We start from the raw sequence: 19,812 nt of genomic DNA on the forward strand, positions 1-19,812 counted from the left end.
AACGCACACATACTCAACAACGGATCTCCACAATAATTATAAAGTGCAAAAGAATTTCCAACGTGTCGACCGCTAGCCACTCTGTTATTGACAGCCTGAGCAAATGTTTTTAGACGGTTGCACCCAAAATTCATATACACTCGCTGTTACTCCAGGATAAGGTAGAACTACTCGTGTATCCAATACGTAGACAACATTGCCAGTGACATGCTATGTCTTGAATTTCTCTTTGACATTTTGTTGTTGGAGAAACAAAATATACTGATATCAATATATTACCGTTCGCTAAAGAATGAGTACCACACGAGTACGTTGGCTGGCAGGCGTACAATTGGAAGTTTTCTTTGGAAACAAGAAGTTGGTACGGAACCGACTACGACCAGCAAATCCCATCATATCTATTGATTTTTCAACAAGTACAGCTTACAAGTAACCTATGTGGCTATGCCCTTGACTGATTCTGGAAAAAAAAAATGATTTTGGTGGTATTTGACCCAATCAAAATCCTGCATTGCAGGACTTCGAAAATTCCACATGCTACATGTAAGGTGCTGGGATACTTGGTTGGACTGAACTCACCGTTGTTTACCTGTCCACACATGCATGACAAGTCAAATGATATTCTTGACAATTCTTGTGTAGTGCCTACGAGTCAAAAGATGCGACTACTGAATGGGGCCGGTACCATTGAAGGAATAGTACACACATTTCATTGGGATACGGCTTTATACATCTATAAAATGCATCGATCCAACTTGCAAAGGTAGCTCCAATAAAACCATTTCAGTTCGAGTTGTCTCTAATTGATCTAAGTTTCACATCCCGTGATCGCATCAACGGCATTTGTTATTGAGCATAAAGAAGTGTAAGATTCCTCTCTTTCTCTGACATTTTTTTGTAACTATCGTCTAGTGGCCCTCATCATCTTTCACGTGTTTGAAGCATTTAAAAAACAAAGGAAATTCATAATTTGTTAACTTATTATAGTATTCTATGTCATATTACCAATACATGGAGTTATAATGTGGTTGGCGCCCTTTCTACATATTAGATGCATGCACTCCTATGAAATTATATTACGTTGAGATTAAGGATCCGGGTGTAGCGGAGCAATGACGTGGTGAGATCTCCAGTACAGTTACGAAGATCTATCAGCTGAATCAGATAAATAGTTGAATGATGTTTATGTGCAGTTATTAGGATAATAAAGGTCGGATAATATTTAGTACCGGCCAAAATTTCTTCTTGTGGTGTAAAACATTAGCTGATCAAGTCTCTTCTTGTCTAGGAGATCTACGTTCTCTTAGTCTATAATAATAATAAATGTAAGTTTCTATTTATATTTGGACACAAATTCATATTTGTCCAGTATTTTGTATGTGAATATGATTTGTTTAGCCTCCATATTATGTTTATGTATCGAGAGAGTAAGTTAGAGAGTTGTATACACCCTTTAGTATGACAGCTATTTCTTAACCGATGCATTGTATTACATTTATATTTTTATCTCTTGCTCTCTCAATGATACTCCGCAACATTTATTCAAACATTTTTATGTCACGTGACATGACCGCCAATTTGATGGCGTAATCCAATAAGTTTTTGTTTCATAGCAACCAGTTGGCAGTACAATTAGTTAATCGATTTTACTATGCGTCAACCAAATACAACGGCAAGACCCAAGGGAGATTAGTTATTCCACTTGATTAAAACAAGAGATAATAAATAAGTTAGATTCGATCAGTTCCGAAATAGCTGACGTACTAAGTACTCTCTTGATACTGTTGTACGTGGTATCATCATAATTTATTTTGTAATTTTATGCCTAATTGCCGACCACCGAGCCTCCATGGATCTCCTATTTTTCTCCTGTGTCATGCCTTAAGTTTTTTGCCAAATTAAGCTATTATGTCTTGTTTGAAGTATATAATATTGTATAACATACTCCCTCCGTTCACAATTGTCCAGCGTTCTAGGTTTAGTTAAAATTAAACTTTACAAAGTTTGAAAAAATATTAATATCTAAAATATAAAATTAGTACTATTAGAATCATCTTAAAATATATGTTTATATTATATAAATTTACAATTATGGATGTTTATATTTTTTTGTTACATGTTTGGTTAATTTTTTTTTACTTTAACTAAAGCCATAACACAGGGTAAATAAAAACGAAGGGAGTAATAGAAAAATATGTGTAATTGACGATGTTAGACTTAATTATCTTCACGCTCGCAAAGTTAACTAACACTTTTTTGTTATCAGCACATGGATTGGCTTACAATCTACACTGCAGCCTTCTTCGCCATAACATTTATGTTTCTCACAACAATTATCTCCAAGATCATTGCAAGAATCAGAACCGTTCTACCTAGTCGCAAAGAAAATAGATCACCATCTCGGCCAACACAAGTGGTGAGTGGAGCTCCTCTACTGGTGGCTCTGCTCACACTTGTGACGCCCAAAAAGGGTTTACATGCTGCAATCCATTACCTACACATGAAGATGGGCAGTGTGTTCACGGTGAACCTTCTAGGGCTGAAGAAGGTTAGCTTAACTGATCCTGTATATGCTGACCGATAGATCTAATTAACTTTAAGATAATTATATTGTACTTTTTAATTAATCCTATTCATATATGATTTTGAAGGTGACGTTCTTGGTTGGGCCAGAGGTCACTCCTCATTTCTTCAGAGCGTCACCCTCTGAGATCGACTTCGGTGTTACGGCTAAGATCATTGTGCCCGTCCTTGGTCCTGGAGTTCTCTTTGGCGTGGACTTGGCTACAAGGAATGAGCAGATCCGATTTTGTATCAAGGCGATAAAGCCGGCTAGGTTACAAAGAGATGTGCATTCCATGGTTCGTGAACTGGAGGTAATTTTTTTCTTAGATGATAGAGTATATATCCACGGCATTTACATCGTGAGATCCACACAACCTGAATATTGATGCCAAGCTCCTCCCTTCTATTTATATGATGTATTTAGTTACCCCGGTGCGCCGCTTTATGATTATAGGTTGGTGGTGTTTTTGTTTATACACATATATTCTTGCATGCAGTGCTACTTTTCAAAATGGGAACAACATGGGATTGTTGATCTAAAGCACGAGTTGGGGCAGCTGATCGTGGTGATCGCAAATAGATTCTTACTTGGCAACGAGATCAAAGACAAGAACTTGGGAGAAGTGTCCACACTCCTCCATGAAATATTTGAAAACAGCTTCCACATGATTAACTTCTTCTTCCCACACCTCCCAATACAGTCACACCGTCGACGTGATGAAGCACGTGCAAGGCTTGGAGAAATACTCGGAGACATAGTCAGATCACGGAGAAGAATTATCTCAGCCCGAGTCAGGGATGACCACGATGAAGACGGTGATGTGCTGCAAAGCTTCATCGACTCCAAATACAGCGATGGCCGATCCATGACTGAGAGTGAGATTGTTGGGCTGCTCATCGGAATCTTGTTCGCAGGACAGCACACGAGCATGAGCACCAGCACTTGGACGGGAGCTTGCCTTCTGACCCATGAAAAATACTTGGCAGCTGCAGTGGAAGAGCAGAGGCAAATCATTGCGCAAAATGGGGAACACATGGACTACACCATCTTGTCAAAGATGGGCACCTTGCATTGTTGCATCAGAGAGGCACTGAGGCTCTACTCGCCAACGCCAATGCTAGTCCGACAGTCACACAAGAGCTTCACCGTGAAAACTAGAGAAGGCATTGATTATGAGATCCCCAAAGGGCACACATTGGCGTGCTCCGTAGCGCTTAGCAACAAGCTGCCTTACATCTACAAGAACCCTGATGTGTATGATCCGTGTCGGTTTGGTCCAGGAAGGGCCGAGGACAAAGCTGGCGGCAAGTTCTCAGACTTGTCGTTTGGTGCCGGGAGGTACTCCTGCTTGGGAAAGGACTATGCTTTCATGCAAATCAAGGTGATATGGAGCTTTTTGCTAAGGAACTTTGAGCTGAAGTTGATATCCCCTTTCCCCGAGCAAGAGCATGAGAAAATATTGCCAGGCCCTAGAGGAAGAGTAATGGTTACTTATACGAGAAGATCACTAGTGACTTAGCAGGCAACTAAATTAATTATGTAACAAAAGGTGTGGTAATATGTACTCAGTTATATAAATAAGTGTATTTTTAGGTTTTTTCCTAAGTTAAACTTTATTAAGTTTTACCAAATTTATAGAAAATTGTTGTAATATTTAATATTGGTGTGGTACTGTAGTTAATAATGAGAGCTAAGTTATAACTTAGCTAATATACATTCTTTCACGACATCACCTCACGTCGTCCCCTCTAGGTGACTGCGCCTTCTTCAGGTCTTCCAGTGGATTCAACGTCCCATTGACCAAGATATTGAATACGCTGGTGATTCTATTAGACTAAATATTTATATAATAGCATATAGTTACATAAAACGGGGCAAAAATATTACAAATGGATATATTGTTGCATGAGTACAAACAGTGGCGGGGCCAGGTTGGCTCCATAGTCCAGGCAAACTACAAAAGCTCTTGATTGATGGCTGTTTCCTCGTGAGAACAATTGGTTAATGTGTTAATTTCTGCTGCAACCTCAACGAAGGACCCTGGGCAGCTGCCCAGGCACGTCAGGCTGAAGCTCCGCCACTGAGTACAAAGACAAGAACAAATAGGCGATGCAACTGTTACATGATTCACATAACACAGTGCGTGATAACAGAGATGCCTCATGAAGAAACTAAGAGTTTTCAAAAGAGCTATTAGTTCACCATAGTTCCAATGATAATAGTCTTATGTATGCAAAATCACTTTTAGATAAGAAACACATGGCAGAATAGTCAGGAGGAAACGCACCTACCAGATTTTTCATTACCAACCACAACCTTCTTTTAATTACATGAAAAGTGTGAAAGTATAGTCATTTAGTATGCTATCAACAGACAAAATTACATTTATTATGTATGTATGCCTGGCCAGTCTATGGCCAAACAATGACGGATGCCTGGCTAGTTGATACATCGTTGTGTATCCTATAGTATTGACCTATTGTAATATATGCCACATTATGATAAGATGTGTGATCCACCTTAGCGCAATCTTGCAATTAGCTGGCACTTGCAATTATCTCCTATCTTTCATGAGCCCCTGGATACATAAACAACCGACAATTAGATCCTCTCGTTGCTCAACCAAAGTGTACAAAATATAATAATCCAGCATTTAACGGGACAAAGCTAACTTATTTCTCTGTACAGAGAGCCACTCCACTATTGAAATTATTAAGATAGCAAATGGACAAAACAATGCTCTAAGAAAACAGAGAAACTATAAAATGCAGAAAGGCCTGCATGAAAAAAAAACACCTATTAGCCGAAATGGGCACCTTGCAACCTAGGAGAGCTCATTAAAATTGATGTGTACAATACCTTCACAAACTTCATCGGCAGCAGAAGACCCAAACTATCTCCAGCTGAACGAAACTTTAAATCCATGAATTGGATCAAACATTCAGATTAGGACAGGAGATGCATACTTATATGAAGAGTTGCTGCACCAAGAAACACATGAATATAGTCAAGTTACAGCTACCTCATACCCTGTATCTACAGAAAATGTTATCTTGAGAAGCTGAACTACAATAATGTTACTTCTGATAAATTGTGGGGCTCGGCCATGACTATAACATACTAAGTTTAGATTCTCGTATATGTTCTAGCTTCATCGGTAAAACATCAAAAAACTAAATCAAACCTCCATATTCAAATGAACCGATATTATCTTTCAGATGGTGGGAGAGTGTGCACGAAAGCTAAATAAAATGCGAGTAGTAGCATAACTACTTAAGGCAAAAAAGAAATGATGATGCACCTCCCTGAGTAAATGGAATTTTAAAGAAACAAAAATGAAAACCCATGAGGTAATTATGAATTAGAATGTTATTAATCTCCTTTCTACACACGAATTGCGAAACTACAAAAGCTAGCCAGAATACTCAGCTTACTATCGTTGGTTCAAGCTAAATCCAGAAAAACTAATATTATGTGGATGACAGCATAAACATTACACATGAATTGCGGAAGCTATGAAGACTACCCGACTTGTTATGATTGACATAAATAAACTTTCGAAGTTCTCTAGCCACTTGGCAAATCAATATGGTAGGACACTGAATTAACACTTATTGTTCATCTAAGGTTGAGAATGAAAGAAAAAGGACGATGACTAGCCACAGATGCATTTATAAGTTCCTCCAGCGAGACTAAAGTAAAAGCTAGAAAGATCCGATGGCCATAGACACACAAAAAATGATATATTTCTCTCAGGATTTTAAGAAAATGGATCAAATCGAAAGAACAGTTTGGTATTATGGTATACACTACAGTTTCAGGTTTCTAATTGGAGCCAACTTCAAAAGGGCAAAGCCAATGTATTAACTGATTGAATTTTGTCTTCCTAGTCAGCACTGCAAGAAAATCTGAGCGCAAACGTTTGAAGTAATCACAGCCCATAGACCAAAGTAGCATCTAGAAATCTTGGGTGCTATCGGTTCGAATTGCTGTTCAAAACAATTCGCCGTTCTGTAGAGAATTGATTTTCTCTTTTGTCTTATGCAGAAAGTAAATATCATAACGTGATTGTTGGAAAAGCCCACATGAATAAGTTGATTAATTATCTATATGAAATAATACATTTACCCAAAGATGAACTTTTTCATAGAATTAGGTAATAAATCTAAAAGATTTATTTAAGGCAAAAGGGGCGAGCTCTGAAATAATTCAGCAAGGTACAATTGTTATCTGTCTTATGTTTGGTTTCACATGTTACTTACCTGATTTTATTTTTTTTGTATAAATTATATCTCATTTTAATGTGTTCATTTCTAAAATGTATCTAAATTCGAAGTGAGTGTGACATATTTTAGCTACCAAATTTCTGTCCAATTGAGTAAATAATAAGACCATTGTTCAAACAAGGAATTTCTGTTCCAGATTTTAGAAATGTAGTATTTCTTGTCCTGGTGGTTTAACTTTTGTTTTTGTTGCAGGTAACAATTGTCAGAACTATCCAGTGAACTTTCTATTTTGTTCAGATAGCCATATGGTGGTCTTCAGTTCAGTTGTTCACATTTTGGTTTAGAAGTACATAGTTACAAGCATAACTTTCGTTTAGGTGGATAGAGATGCTAGATTATGTTTTCGCTAAATAAATCATTTAATAAACTATATAATATTGCAGTGGCATGACATGGTGAATTCATTCCTGGTGGAGGCAAAGTGGCACCACGGTAACCACATACCAACACTCCATAAGTACCTCGACAATGGATCAGTTTCTTCCTCTGCACCTCTGCTGCAACATGCATTTCCCCTGCTCAACATGAAAGAAAAACTCACCTCAGAGTCTCTTGCTAAAGTTGGAAGCTACCCAAGATTAGTTCACTCAGCATGCCTAATTCTTAGCCTCTGCAACCAATCCGCTACGCACTCCGTAAGGAAAATCATATTTTTCCTTTTTGTTCCTTGTTTCATGACCAAAACTGAATTTTCTCTAAGATGTCTCATGAAAGTGCATATCCGAGTACTAAAAGTTCGTAAAGTGGGTCACCTCAGGTCCTATCTGGGTCTAACTGGCCACGTGGCGCATTGACTGGTGTCACGTAGGCACTATTTTTCACAAAACTCCCCAACTAAGTCTCCATTCAAATCACATGGTCCCTGATAGAATTTGATAGAAGCTTACCACACATGACACAAAGACGCATGGAGTTTGCTGCGGCATCAACTATGTGACTGGATGTGATGATGAAGAGAAAGGAATTGGTCGAGGGTGCTCCTATCTATTGCCTCCTTCTGTTGTTGGTGCTGCTGGCCGCCAGTAGTGGCTTTGGCCTTTCCTCTAGCAATTGTTGGCTGCTGATGATACAGGAGCTACTGGTAGACCACCTGTTGTATGGACAGTGCCTGAAAGACATCAAGGTAGGCTCCATCAGAGGCTCCGAGCTGCCGCTCCCGAGCAACAATGACATCCCTTGGCAGTGAAGGCCCATCGATGACTACAGTTACCCAAGCGGCGGGAGCAACATCGACAACATAAGATCTACTTCGGAGGACGCGCCTCCGAAGCCACAGCGCAGAAACCACCCAGATTGCACCTGCTCCTGGAGTAAGAACGCGGCAGGAAACTTGGCGCACAGGACCTCCAATGTATTTTACTCTATTTATTGACATGTGTATTGTGGAAAAATATGTGTATCAGGCTGAGTTGGAGAGAGGGATGCATCATCTTCCATAGCTATCCACATGTCATAGGACCGCTCTGATGAGCAAGAGTCGGCGGGGATGGTTTTGGGGCACCCGATGGTCAAAAGAAAAGGCAAATCAGAGAGTTGCTCTTGGAGCCTTTCATGAGTGAGAAACAATAAACGATGTCAGTCCTAAAGAAGTACTGATAGGTGTCTAATTTACTTGAAAGCATATAAGATATATAATATTTCATCTTGGAAAAATGTTGTATAGGGGTAATTAGTTGTAGGCATTGCTTTTGTTTAATTTGAGTAAGTGGAGATCCAATTAGTGTGACCATGTGTTAACTCAAACAAATGTATCTCTCCTAAGTTTGCAGTTAAATCTACTCTGCAGAAAAGTTAAATTTGGATTTCCTAGATATCATGCTTGGAGAATATACAAATTAAAGGCACTCACGGAGAATGGATTTACCCATCATGGATAATATTTCAGCTATATACCCATAATGGCTGATCGGGATGGCCATGACATGCTCATATTTTGGTCGAATGAGTGCCTCCACAGAGCAACGGTGGACTGAAGTAGGACCGGTGTTGAAGCCAAATCTCTAACAGCTGACATTGTTGGCACCTGTGGATGGAAACAAACCAGCAGGTTTTTCTGCAGATTCAAAGCACGGAAGCCTAGCTCCTCTAGCACATTCAGCAAGACCTGTAGCTTCGTAAGATTTGTGAGGCTTGGCTGCGCTTAGAACAGCCTTCTAGGGACACTGTTGATGAGCCAGCATGGCGCCTGATAGACAAGAGTAGTCCTTTTTCCCCTTTATGCTGGCCAGGCCAGTTTTACTCTTGTAATTAAACTTTTTTTCTCCTGAAATGCGGAGGCAGTATATCTTGATACCTTCTTCCAGCCTCTAGGCACCATACAACCATTGCCGAATCCCTGCCTCTGCTGCATCTACCCTGAAAACGAATTAGGATAGACTGAGAATGATGGAACAAACTATTACAGGAATCTGAAAAGAAATGTTTAGCAGAAAATAACATCCTAATATATGCTCTTTATCGAAAAAAGAACATCCCTAATTCTTGAATTCTTTACAGAGATCCACTCTGGAATAAACTATTGCAGTAATCTCAGTTGCTCTTCAACTGCCCCTATAAATTTGTAGTTTAACATCAGGATTTACATGGCAGAGAACAGTTGAAGACAAAATAGAAGATAGACAGCACAGCTCACACTTTACATCGTAAACATCATTTTTAAATTTCAACATGACATTATAACAAAGGCAGTAGACCTTTCTTGCATTCATGTTCCACAATTGGTTACAGATTTCAAATTTTTTACAGCATTCAAACTGTGATGAAGTGCTAAAATACATTCCAGGAGTATCCAAAAAAGTTCCTTCCAAACTGATCATAATTGAAATTAGTCATTAGTTCCCCTTTTTTTGACATGCTAAATAGTAAGAAAGGAAAACTTGACTCAAGAGTTCAGCCACATACAGCACATCATTTATGTAAAGAGAGAGCCACATACAATGGATGTACACGCTGTGAATGAAATAGATAACATAATCAGCCGTTAAAATTGTCAAGCTACACATGTAAACCATTGAGTCAAGAGTTGTGTCCGAACTTGGAACAGAAGTGAAGACAACTTCTAGCCTCTAGGCACAAACGTGCACTATGATACTGCTACATTTCTAAACAAGGTGCACAAATTTTGTGCTTCACCCTACTCGACACCCTGCAACCTTTGTCGAATCTCTGACTGGCTTAGTGATGTATCGATGCTGAAAATAAACAAATACAAATTAGATTTGTGATGGTGGAAGAGGATAGCTGTTAAGTAAAAACATTTATGCATCAGAGGGTAAATGCTCACCAGCAGAGGACATCTCCACTTAATGCAGCCTTCTCGGAGATCCACTCTGGAATAAACTCTTGCAGCAATCTCAGTTGCTCTTCAATCTCACCTGTAGATTTAGTAGTTGAACAACATCAGGATTAGCATTGCAGACAGCAGTTGAAGCAAACAAAAAAAAAGACCAAAAGCAAAGCAAAGGTCACACTTACCCTTGTCAACAATCTTTGGGCTACGGTCAATTATCCTGTCGACGAGCTCATGCTTTGCCAGTACAGAGCGCTGCCTCGACTGATAGATAAGAAAGATAATATCAAAGGTGTTCGGCAGGGACGATATAAGCTTCTGCCTTTGCACCTGATCAGCAAATCCTGTTTCCTTCTCCGCTAAAGCTCTCTTCTCCTTCTGCTTTACCTGCAAGCAACACATGGGTTATCATTTGTGCATATAGCAAAACTGAGAATATCATAGTCACAATCAACAATAACTTACGGATTGCAAGAGGGACTTTGGAAGGAAACTGAGCAGCTCATCATCGGCATCGATGGTAGACGTGCTTGTGCTTTGGATCTCCTCTTGCGTAGTGCTTGCATCCTTTGTGGGTGTCATGAACAATTTGGCCCTGGCTGATCGCTTGACCGTCTGCAGCTGTGGCGTATCGCACATGGTACCAGAGGTTGGCCTCTTTGGGGTGTCAAGGCCTGGTGTGGCTGCCATTAATCTGACCGGTGTAGAGACGAACTTGGCAGGAGTTCCTTCTGAAGCACCAAACCTGGGCGCAACATCCTTGCCACCTTTCTCTGTGCCACCAGAAACAGAACTGGGCACCGACTTTCTGCTCGATGGAGATGAAGCGGCAGACTCAGCGTTTGCCAGTGGACTTGTTGTGCTGGCAGTTCCAAGGCTGTTTAAAGATCTCTGCGAGAACCTCCTCTTGAAGGAGTGTGACATGTGTGACATCCCAACAGGCTGCTGTTCAGCCAGAGACGGTGATGCCACAGCACATACAGCTTCAGGAACGAGTCGAGGTGTGATCTGAGCTACGCTTGGTTTTGTTTGAGTAAACGGATGCGGCAGCTCATGCTCTGGAATATCATCTCCCTGAAAGATAAATTAAAGAGACACCATGAATATTTAATATCAACAACACATACACCAACAACATCTGTTTCAGCTAGTACTGAACATACAGCTACCGATCGGTTTAAATTTTGACTATAAACATGCACAAGGACGTATTTTCATCTCCCTGAAAGATAAATTACAGAGAGGTGAATACCTCATATCAAGTGCACGTAGACCAACCTGAATACATGATCGTTTTTGATATTCAGCTAATGCTAGGCATGCAGTTCCTAATCGTTTTGCATTTGACTATAAACTTGCACAGGGGCATCGTCAGCTAATGCTAGAAACGCAGTTCCTAATCGTTTTGCATTTGACCATAAACTTGCACAGGGGCATGTTATCAAGCCAGAATACATGATTATCACACATGATAAATTTACGAGACACCATGAGTACGTAATACCAAATATGCATACACAAACCCTTAAACAGTTGTCGTACAGTTACTGAACTGTTATCTACTGTTACAAGATCATTATCTCATACCTCGGGATGGTTCCTGAAGAAATCCACCAGCCTCTGCCTGAAGATCCTCCTGAGGGCCGCGTAGCGGGTCTCCCCCTTCTGCAGCACGCTGCCCTCGACCGCATCAGCCAGCAGGTTCACCTGAAGATCGGGCTTCATGCAGCAGGTCTTCTCGTCGCGCAGAAGGATCTTATTGATGACGATCGCCTCGGGCATTATGTACTTGAGCTGCGCAAGGTGGCCGTAGGTGAACCTCCTGCACATGGCAGAGAATTAGGATGGTTAGAAACTGGATTCTGCCAACATGAACAGCAGCAGTCGTGTGTGCAGTGTATCGGAAGAGGCCAGTAGTGTACCTGTCGGCCAGGTTCTGGACACTGGCGCAGATGTTGGGGAACGTCGCCTTGGACCCCTTCATGCGGAGCAGCCGGGTGGAGCTCTCGAAGCAGTTGAAGAACTCGCAGAGCGTCTCGTAGCTGTGACAAAGGGCACGGACAGAATTGGACATTAGCACTGGCGTATGTAATTTATTACTGGTCGGGATCATCAGAATTTTTTCATCCAGATTCGCGTACCGCGGTTGGTTTTTTACTAGACTAGTGATGGTCTGAAACTAAGTAAGTCGAGGAATCGAACTATATACGGAACTGGGAGCGCGGATCTAGGCAGGATAAAGATACCTCTGGGGCAGCTTGACCTCGGGCCTGCGCTTGACGGGGCTGCGTCCGGCGCCGGCGCCGACGCCGAGCTCCCTTGCGACGGACTCGAGCGCGTCCTCCTCCTCGGCCACAGCAGGGCCCTTGTCGGCGCGCCGCAGCTGGAGCGCGGCCCGCCGGACCTCCTTGACGGAGAGCGCGACGGCGCCCTTGCCCGCCGCCCTCCGCAGCAGCGGCCGCCGCTCCGTCTTGTCCGGCGTCGCGGCCTGGCCGGGAACTGGGAGCAAGGCGCTGGCCGCGGGCGCGTTCTTGGGCTTCCGCGGCGTGCCGGCGACGGAAGCCGCCGAGGTCCTGGGTCTCTTGGATGGGGCGGCGGCGGCGTCCATGTGGTGCAAGATTTGGTGGTGGTGGACTGGAGGAAGTGGGGGAAGGGATTAGCTGCGGAAGATCCCAGATTTGGTAGGCGTTTATAAGCGGTTAGGCAAGGGGGCGGATCTGGGAGGCGTTAATAGCCATGGCGCCGAGGTGTTTTTTGGCGGGAGGCAACGGGGCAGAATGGCGGGAGGCAACGGGTCTGATCTTGGCGCCAACTCCGGAGGCTGTTCTTCGCGCCGAGTTCTCGTTCGAGTGTGTGTCGTCGATGGGGGCCCACGTGTGAATTCCGTCTTGGCCCAAGGGCCGTTGGGAACGTAACCATCACCCCTCAGAGGTGACCATCGCTAAGGGGGGTCGTTAATGGGCCTGGTCCATTAGTTCGGCTGTTTCAAAGTTTCCTGAATTCGAAATTTCTTTAGATTTGAAATTTGCTTAGAATTGAAACTTTCTCATATTCGAAAACTGCTTTGATTCGAAATTTGCTTAGATTAGAAATTGCCCAGATTCAAAATTTTCTCAGATTTGAAATTTGATCGGATTAAAAATTTGCTTACTTTGAAATTTTGTTTGAATTTAAAATTTGTTAAAACAGTGAAAAGAAAAAATCGAAGAAAAATCAAAGAAAACCGAAACCCAAGAAAAACAAGAAAAAAACTCAACAAAAATCGGAAAAACCCGAGGCCTACTGCTCCCTGCCTGTTGATGGGCTGCGGCCCAAACTCACCACCACGCGGGCAATGGTTTGTACCCATCACCCGCGGGTGATGAATAGGATTCCGCGTTCCTATAACTACAAGAGGCGCGGTACAGACCAGCCCAGCTAAGCGGTACGTGCAGGGTTTTCTTCTTTTTTCAATCATGTTTTTCTTTTCCGTTTCTTTTCTTATAAGATTTGAAAAAAGTTTATGATATAAGAAATAGTAAATTTTTAGAAAGGCGCAGATTTAAAAATATTTAAATTTTATAATAGTTCAAATTTGGAAAATGTTCAAAACTGAAAATATTTAATTTTTAAAAAATGTTTAAATTAAAAATATCCAAATTGAAATTTATATATTTATGAAAACATTTAAATTTTAAAATATTAAATTTAAAAAATAGTTGAGATCTAAAAGCTGTTAGAAATTTTGAAACAATATGTATTTAAAAATTTATTTTTAAAAAAGTAAACAAAAATGAAACAACAAAAAAATAATAAAATAAATATAGGGCCGCATCCCACTAAACCACCGACGGGTTGGGGGGTGTGCGGCTCGCCGTACGTACCGACTCGGTCGCTGTATAGGGGCGCCCTCTTAGGCTTCATATCGTCGACATGTAAATCTAGGCCTGGTGGATCGGCCGCACAATAAGGCCCCATGCACCGAGTATTAAACGTGTATGGCCATGTTGCTCTAGGGAGTCTAGGACAAAGGGAATAGAGATTGCTACTCTTCAAATATTGATTTGTGAAAGAGATCGCTTTCATTTACTTGAGAAAGCTCTGAAGCCTATAGGAAACAATAGGAGTGCATTTCTTGTGTGTGTAAAAGACTAAGTAAAAGATCTCCGCAAGCTAGGAGAGATACAATGGTTGGAGTTAGCATATCACAACCAACAAATATTTAGACCTTTTTTTTTAGAAATGGGGAAAAACCCTCGGCCTCTGCATCTAAAGGATGCACACAGCCTTTTATTGCATCATCAAAGGAGAGTAAATATTTAGACCTATACAACATCTTTCTAAGAGCAAATACTATGTTCTATATGTTTATGGTTCCGTGTATGGTTTCACGCTCATGAAAGGCTCCAAGAATAACTCTCTGATTTGCCTTTTCTTCTGACCATCTGGTGCCCCAACACCATCTCCACCTAGGTATACACAGTGCGAGATCCGGGCCAGATTAACGCATGCTTTGGCGAAAGGTCGAGGAAATTCGCAATGTTTGAATGCGTCTTCATTAATTGACTTCCAAGTGTCCATGGTAAGGTCTTCCATGGCTTTGCGAGACTCCTTCTCACGGGATCTGTTCTCCGACATGTGGATAGCTATGGAAGATGGTGCATCCCCTCTCTCCAGCTCTTCCTGTTATACATATGTTCGCACAATACATACATTAGATGGCTGAAAGATTGATTTATTTTTTGGTGGTGAAACATCAAAGAGACTAAAAGAAAACAAATTGGTTATACTTACGGAATGTGTTGCGGAGTCGTTGCAGAGCCTAAAAATTAGAGATGATGACTGAACTAATCTTGGGTAGCTTCCAACTTTACCAAGAGACTCTGAGGTGAGTTCTTCTTCCATACTAAGGAGGGGAAAAGCATGTTGCAACAGCAGGGGTGCAGACGATGAAACTGATCCATTTTTCAGGTACTCATGGAGTGTTGGTCTATGATTTCCATGGTGCCACTTCGCCTCCACCAGGAATGACTTCGCCATGTCATGCCACTATAGTGTTATGTATTTTGTTAAATAAATAGTTCGGTGAAAACTACATATACCAGATTACGAAGTTATGTAGAATATATTAAGGCCTTTTAGTGAAAAGTATCCATATTCTATTAGGAAGTTGATTATATATGAGAACTTACTGCTTTCTGAAGGAGAGAACGTGTGTCACAACCATGCTGTTTCATTATACTTTCAGCCACCTCGCCTGATGTGTTGTACATGACAGAGTAGAGTGCTTGCATGTATTCCGGAAGCATTTCGCTTGGACTTTCTTCCCATCTGACAACATTTATTTGAGCAAATTTTAAATGATGAAAAGCTTTATTCTAGATGAAACTATCATACCTATGTATTTTTCACACATGCTAGTACATGGAAAGAAGATTATGTGAATTATGAGCATAGCAATATTTGCTGCACATAGTTACCTTCCGATGGCCTCAGTGAACATGACTAGTTCATCAATAGTTCCATAAACATCATAGACATCATCCAATTGAACTATAAGATTAGCGACTTTTGCAAGCACTTCACGACAATCTCCATGGTTTGGCTCCCACACGATACCATTCGAGTAATGGAAGCACTCCATTAGACGGTCCCTCGCGAACCCCAGTTTCCCAACAAGGGAAGTCTCCTTCCACCACCTACGCGAATTAATCCAAATGCAATATCTTAAAGTAACTTTAGACAAGGATATATCAGTGAGGTACAAAGAACTTTTTGACAATATACGTTATATATCTCATCGAAACTTCATCTTAATATATACATGTCCCATCAGGTAAGTATGTGAAGTACTAATTAGGGAGGGTTAATTCAATTGTATGTTTCTTCAAGCTCGATTACCTGGCAAGTCTCGCAAGCTCTTGCTGATGCACACTTTGCACATTGTTGAAGTCCATCACCGCGAATCGGAGGAGCAATGGGTCAGAATTGCTAGCATCCCTAGCATAATGATCTATGAACCATCTTGCCTCTAGTCTAGTAGACCTCCAGTGCAATGGAAGGTTCAAAGCATGAACCACACCGCGTCGTGAGTGTGGATCAATGGTAGGTAACATTTTTCTAAGAGCTTTAGCACAAAATGCTCTTGCCTCGTCCAATGTTTCCTCGCCTCCAAAGGCAAGGTATGAAGCCTCATACAATGAGAGGAGTGCCTTGACATCATCCTTTACGAGTGCAGATGTTTGGTAGCTCTTTGATACGTGCCTGAGATTTTCCAGAGATTCTACATCACGTTGATAGCATGAAACATTGTCAGCTAAGTATAAACCACATTATATGCAAAAGTCAAAGTACAAATAAATCCATGTTTATATGCATGGATATATATTAAGTTCATAGAATACATATGTAGACAATTCATATTTTTTTCCGAAATGGAGGCATAGCCTCAACTTTTCATACAAAGGTTAAAAGTTAGTAATCATCCTATGCGCATGGAATTCTTGTGCACCTGGTCCTGGTGCACCCAATGTCAAATCCATACTAAAAGTTCGGTAATGCTACACCTACGGAAGAAACTTACGGAAAGAGCTTACGGAGTGACGTGGCAAACCAACGTGGATAACTATTCTGTGCAGACGTGCGTCATGCGTGTAAGCGCGCTCCGATATCACCGTGCCTTATACCATCGTCGTTTCAGCAGCAGCTCTCTCGCATGGAGAGTCCCCCCGTCCGTCTTGGTTGAGCCCTCGGGTGTCTGCGCATGCATCGCCCATGCCGCCGCCGCCGCTGTGCTCGCATATCCAGCCTTCCAGGAGCAAGGGTGGCTGATGGTGCTTCGTCGCCGGTGTGGACGACGTCCAACTCGACAACGCCGGCCTTTTGCTGTAGCCCGGGGATGCATCCAGTCCTCCAGCCAACTCAGATACCGAACGGTAGTTCAGGTTGCTCTCGTTCTTTTCATGGCTAGAGCACCGCTTACTTCTTTTCATCTCGTGGATGGCAGAATCTGGCCGCGCAACAGCTCAACGCAACACGTCGCCTACGTCTAGCAATTCGCCGCAACGCTGCTGCCAACAAGAACTCTCCACCGCGCCCCTGCGACGAAGAGTGATCACCCCTGCGTGCAAGAGCTCGCCGTGACGCCGCCTGCGACGGAAGAACCTGCCGCTGCCGACGATGGGAGATGGCCAGATGGGATCGGGATTTACGCAGAAACTGCTGGTGCAGGATTTTTGTTTCTTCATGCGGGATTTTTGTTTCGTTCCTTTCCTTTTTTTTCGAGGGAGTGGGGCTATTTGTATTCCACGCTGGCTCCACGTTGGGAGACTCGTCAGCGCGTAGGCTCTTCCGTGACCCCTTCCGTCCGTAGATGTAGCATTATCGCTAAAAGTTTGTTACAAATTGAACTCACGCCTTGGGGTAAACAAAAAGACAAATCGTGCTGGACCATGACCACGATTATTGCATCTCCGGAGGAATGCCGTACGAGGTAGTACGATCCAAAATATGATGCTGGCAGTAGCTCAAGTTTCCATTCTTACATCGTCTAAGAGGGTGTGTTTGTGAGAACCAACCTGAGGTTGGGTGCAGGTTGGGTGGTTAGGAGGATGGTTGTATCCCCAGCTCACCAGAGTTCAAACCCCAGGTTTGACATATGTGTGTCTTATAAAGGCGGAATATTCATTCAGTGGGAGGCGACGTTAAAATCGGCAATGGCTGTGGTGACTTCGTCAATTTCAAGATCCAATCCGCCGGCTCAGTCTTCCGAAGGTGCTCATAGGGATAGGGTGTGCGTGTGTGCGTTCATAGGGGTGAGTGTATGCGCGTGTATGTGAGCGTCTGCGTTTGTACTGTGTTTCTCAAAAAAAAAATAAGAGGGTGTGTTTGTATTCCGTACCTTTGTGGAAGGCTACTGGGAAACCACTCTTCCTGAGCAGCCTGAACCTCAAGGCCTCGGAACCAACATCGTCACCGTTGCACCGGTGAGGTTTGCGGTGGATTGAGCTGAGGATTGCGGTGATCTCCTCCTCGAAGTGGTAGGCGACGCCGAGCCGTTGCACCGTGTCGACGAGCCTGAGCTTCGCAGCTTGGTCGGCGACGCCTCGGCTCGCTGCTGCCAGCCGCTCCCCCACACCAGCCTTGAGCTTGTCAAAGTTCCCATCTGGTCCGACCTGTAGATGCCATGCATGCAAATATAAAGATTTTCATAAGTATCTTTCTCTGCTTTCAGTAATAAAACTGTTTAGCTGATGTCTACTTGATGATCCATAAGAATTTCAATCTACTACACACATGTCGAGCTTATATATGTCTGATCTAGTCGTACCTTGTTGGCATGGCCGCGATTGTTGAGCGACAGCATGAGGAGGGAGTCGTAGTCCCAGGAGCTGGGAGCGTAGTTGGCCGACCGCCGGGCCGGCGGAGGAGGAGACGACGAGGAGCAGCGCACGGTAGCCGCAGGCGACGACGATGTCCGGAAGCATGTGCTTGTGGTTGCCATCGTTGGCTGTAATTGCCACGCCATTGTGCTGCGCGCTGCCAATCTAGGAAGCTTTTGCTTTGCTTGGCAAAACTGGCTCGTTAAGCAAGTGCTGGTTTGTTGTTTGAGACTTTGAGAGTAGCCACCAGGATACTTGCCTATTTATAAGCGAGCTAGCTTAGAGATTGACCAGCAAAGAACCTAGCTTTACTGCTCCAACCTGCGTGAAAATTGAGGGACATGTGACCACGTGATAATACATGATCTTTATTAGACCTTTATTGAATAAAATAATAAGAAAGATGTATGCATCTATCGATAGAGAGGTTGGGGCATAGCTGGGAAAAAAAGTTCCTTCTTTTATCGAATGGAAACTGCGTGGAATTGCAGTCACGGTTGCAGTCAGACTAAAAAAAAGTTCCTTAGTCAGACTTGTGTGGGTTTTCAGTCACGGTTACAAAATTAAGTTCAGTACGTAGCGTTTGTGTGGAATTCAACGGCTAATAGTTTCCAAACATTAAGTTGGACACCATTTGTTTTTTTGTTTGTACTAAAGCTTAAGCTTAGCGACGCGCAACCTTAGGTGACTTAGAGCATCTCCACCGGTGCTCCTTAAATAGGCGCCGGCACAGCCGTATGGAGGACGCCGGCACTGCATCCTCTATTTAGGGGTGTTGCTCCCACACCGGCGTCTCCAAAGATGCCCCCAATAGCATCTTTTAAGCAGAAATTTGGTGCCGGCGCCCCCAATTGAAGCCCTTTAGAGCATCTCCACCGGCGCACCCATAGCGGCCCCGATAGCGATTTGGGGGGCGGCGTGGTTTTTGGGCTCGCACCGGTGCGCCCCAAAAGGCGCCGGCTAGTTTTCGAGCGCAATAGAATCGCCGGCAACCCCGTGCCGGCCCCTTCACGTAGGGTGCGAATCGGGCGCGCCGGCGCCTCGCGGCACATCAGAAAACGAGCGTGGGCTCCGCCTGGCAGCCAGACGCACCGATTTCCCCACTTCCTACCCACGCCCGAGCCGACTCCCACCCCTCTAGATCGCCACCATCGCCATCGCCGCCGCGCCCCCTGCTTGCAATAGACACTGCTGCCTGTCAAGGAACCGCCGTCCATCGACACGGCCACCACCCCCTCGACCAGCGGCCGCTGTTTCTCCCGGAACAGAGCTCGCCGCCACCGCGGCACAACCGCTCCGCCCGCAAGGTGT

The 19,812-nt window shown here is 43.2% G+C and overlaps 3 protein-coding genes across 5 annotated transcripts; 1 reads left to right on the forward strand and 2 right to left on the reverse strand.

Annotated features, from left to right (window-relative positions):
* Positions 1-715: 715 nt before the first annotated feature.
* LOC127330913 (obtusifoliol 14-alpha demethylase) lies at positions 716-4,341 on the forward strand. The gene is made up of 4 exons (XM_051356983.2): positions 716-865; positions 2,267-2,548; positions 2,652-2,876; positions 3,063-4,341. The coding sequence occupies exons 2-4, from the start codon at positions 2,270-2,272 to the stop codon at positions 4,083-4,085; spliced, it is 1,527 nt and encodes a 508-aa protein (XP_051212943.1). The 5' UTR covers positions 716-865; positions 2,267-2,269; the 3' UTR covers positions 4,086-4,341.
* A 503-nt stretch (positions 4,342-4,844) lies between these two features.
* On the reverse strand, positions 4,845-12,856 carry LOC127330914 (CDT1-like protein a, chloroplastic). Of its 3 annotated transcripts, none has more exons than XR_007869462.2 (10): positions 12,388-12,856; positions 12,064-12,183; positions 11,729-11,963; positions 10,607-11,215; positions 10,327-10,528; positions 10,136-10,226; positions 9,887-10,043; positions 8,702-9,207; positions 5,426-5,547; positions 4,845-5,144 (listed from the first exon to the last, which is right to left on the reverse strand). XR_007869462.2 is itself a non-coding variant. In XM_051356984.2 (7 exons), the coding sequence occupies exons 1-7, from the start codon at positions 12,747-12,749 to the stop codon at positions 9,986-9,988; spliced, it is 1,677 nt and encodes a 558-aa protein (XP_051212944.1). In that variant the 5' UTR covers positions 12,750-12,856; the 3' UTR covers positions 9,741-9,985. The 3 variants fall into 3 exon arrangements, 1 of the variants encoding a protein (XP_051212944.1); XR_007869461.2 differs by having other exon boundaries at positions 5,363-5,547; XM_051356984.2 differs by lacking the exons at positions 4,845-5,144; positions 5,426-5,547; positions 8,702-9,207 and having other exon boundaries at positions 9,741-10,043.
* Positions 12,857-14,365: 1,509 nt separating this feature from the next.
* On the reverse strand, positions 14,366-18,723 carry LOC127330915 (alpha-terpineol synthase, chloroplastic). The gene is made up of 7 exons (XM_051356985.2): positions 18,450-18,723; positions 18,021-18,294; positions 16,022-16,403; positions 15,601-15,819; positions 15,313-15,451; positions 14,915-15,169; positions 14,366-14,803 (listed from the first exon to the last, which is right to left on the reverse strand). The coding sequence occupies exons 1-7, from the start codon at positions 18,645-18,647 to the stop codon at positions 14,489-14,491; spliced, it is 1,782 nt and encodes a 593-aa protein (XP_051212945.1). The 5' UTR covers positions 18,648-18,723; the 3' UTR covers positions 14,366-14,488.
* Positions 18,724-19,812: the final 1,089 nt, after the last annotated feature.

Source organism: Lolium perenne, chromosome 2 (assembly GCF_019359855.2).
Source record: "Lolium perenne isolate Kyuss_39 chromosome 2, Kyuss_2.0, whole genome shotgun sequence".
Lineage (NCBI taxonomy): Eukaryota > Viridiplantae > Streptophyta > Magnoliopsida > Poales > Poaceae > Lolium > Lolium perenne.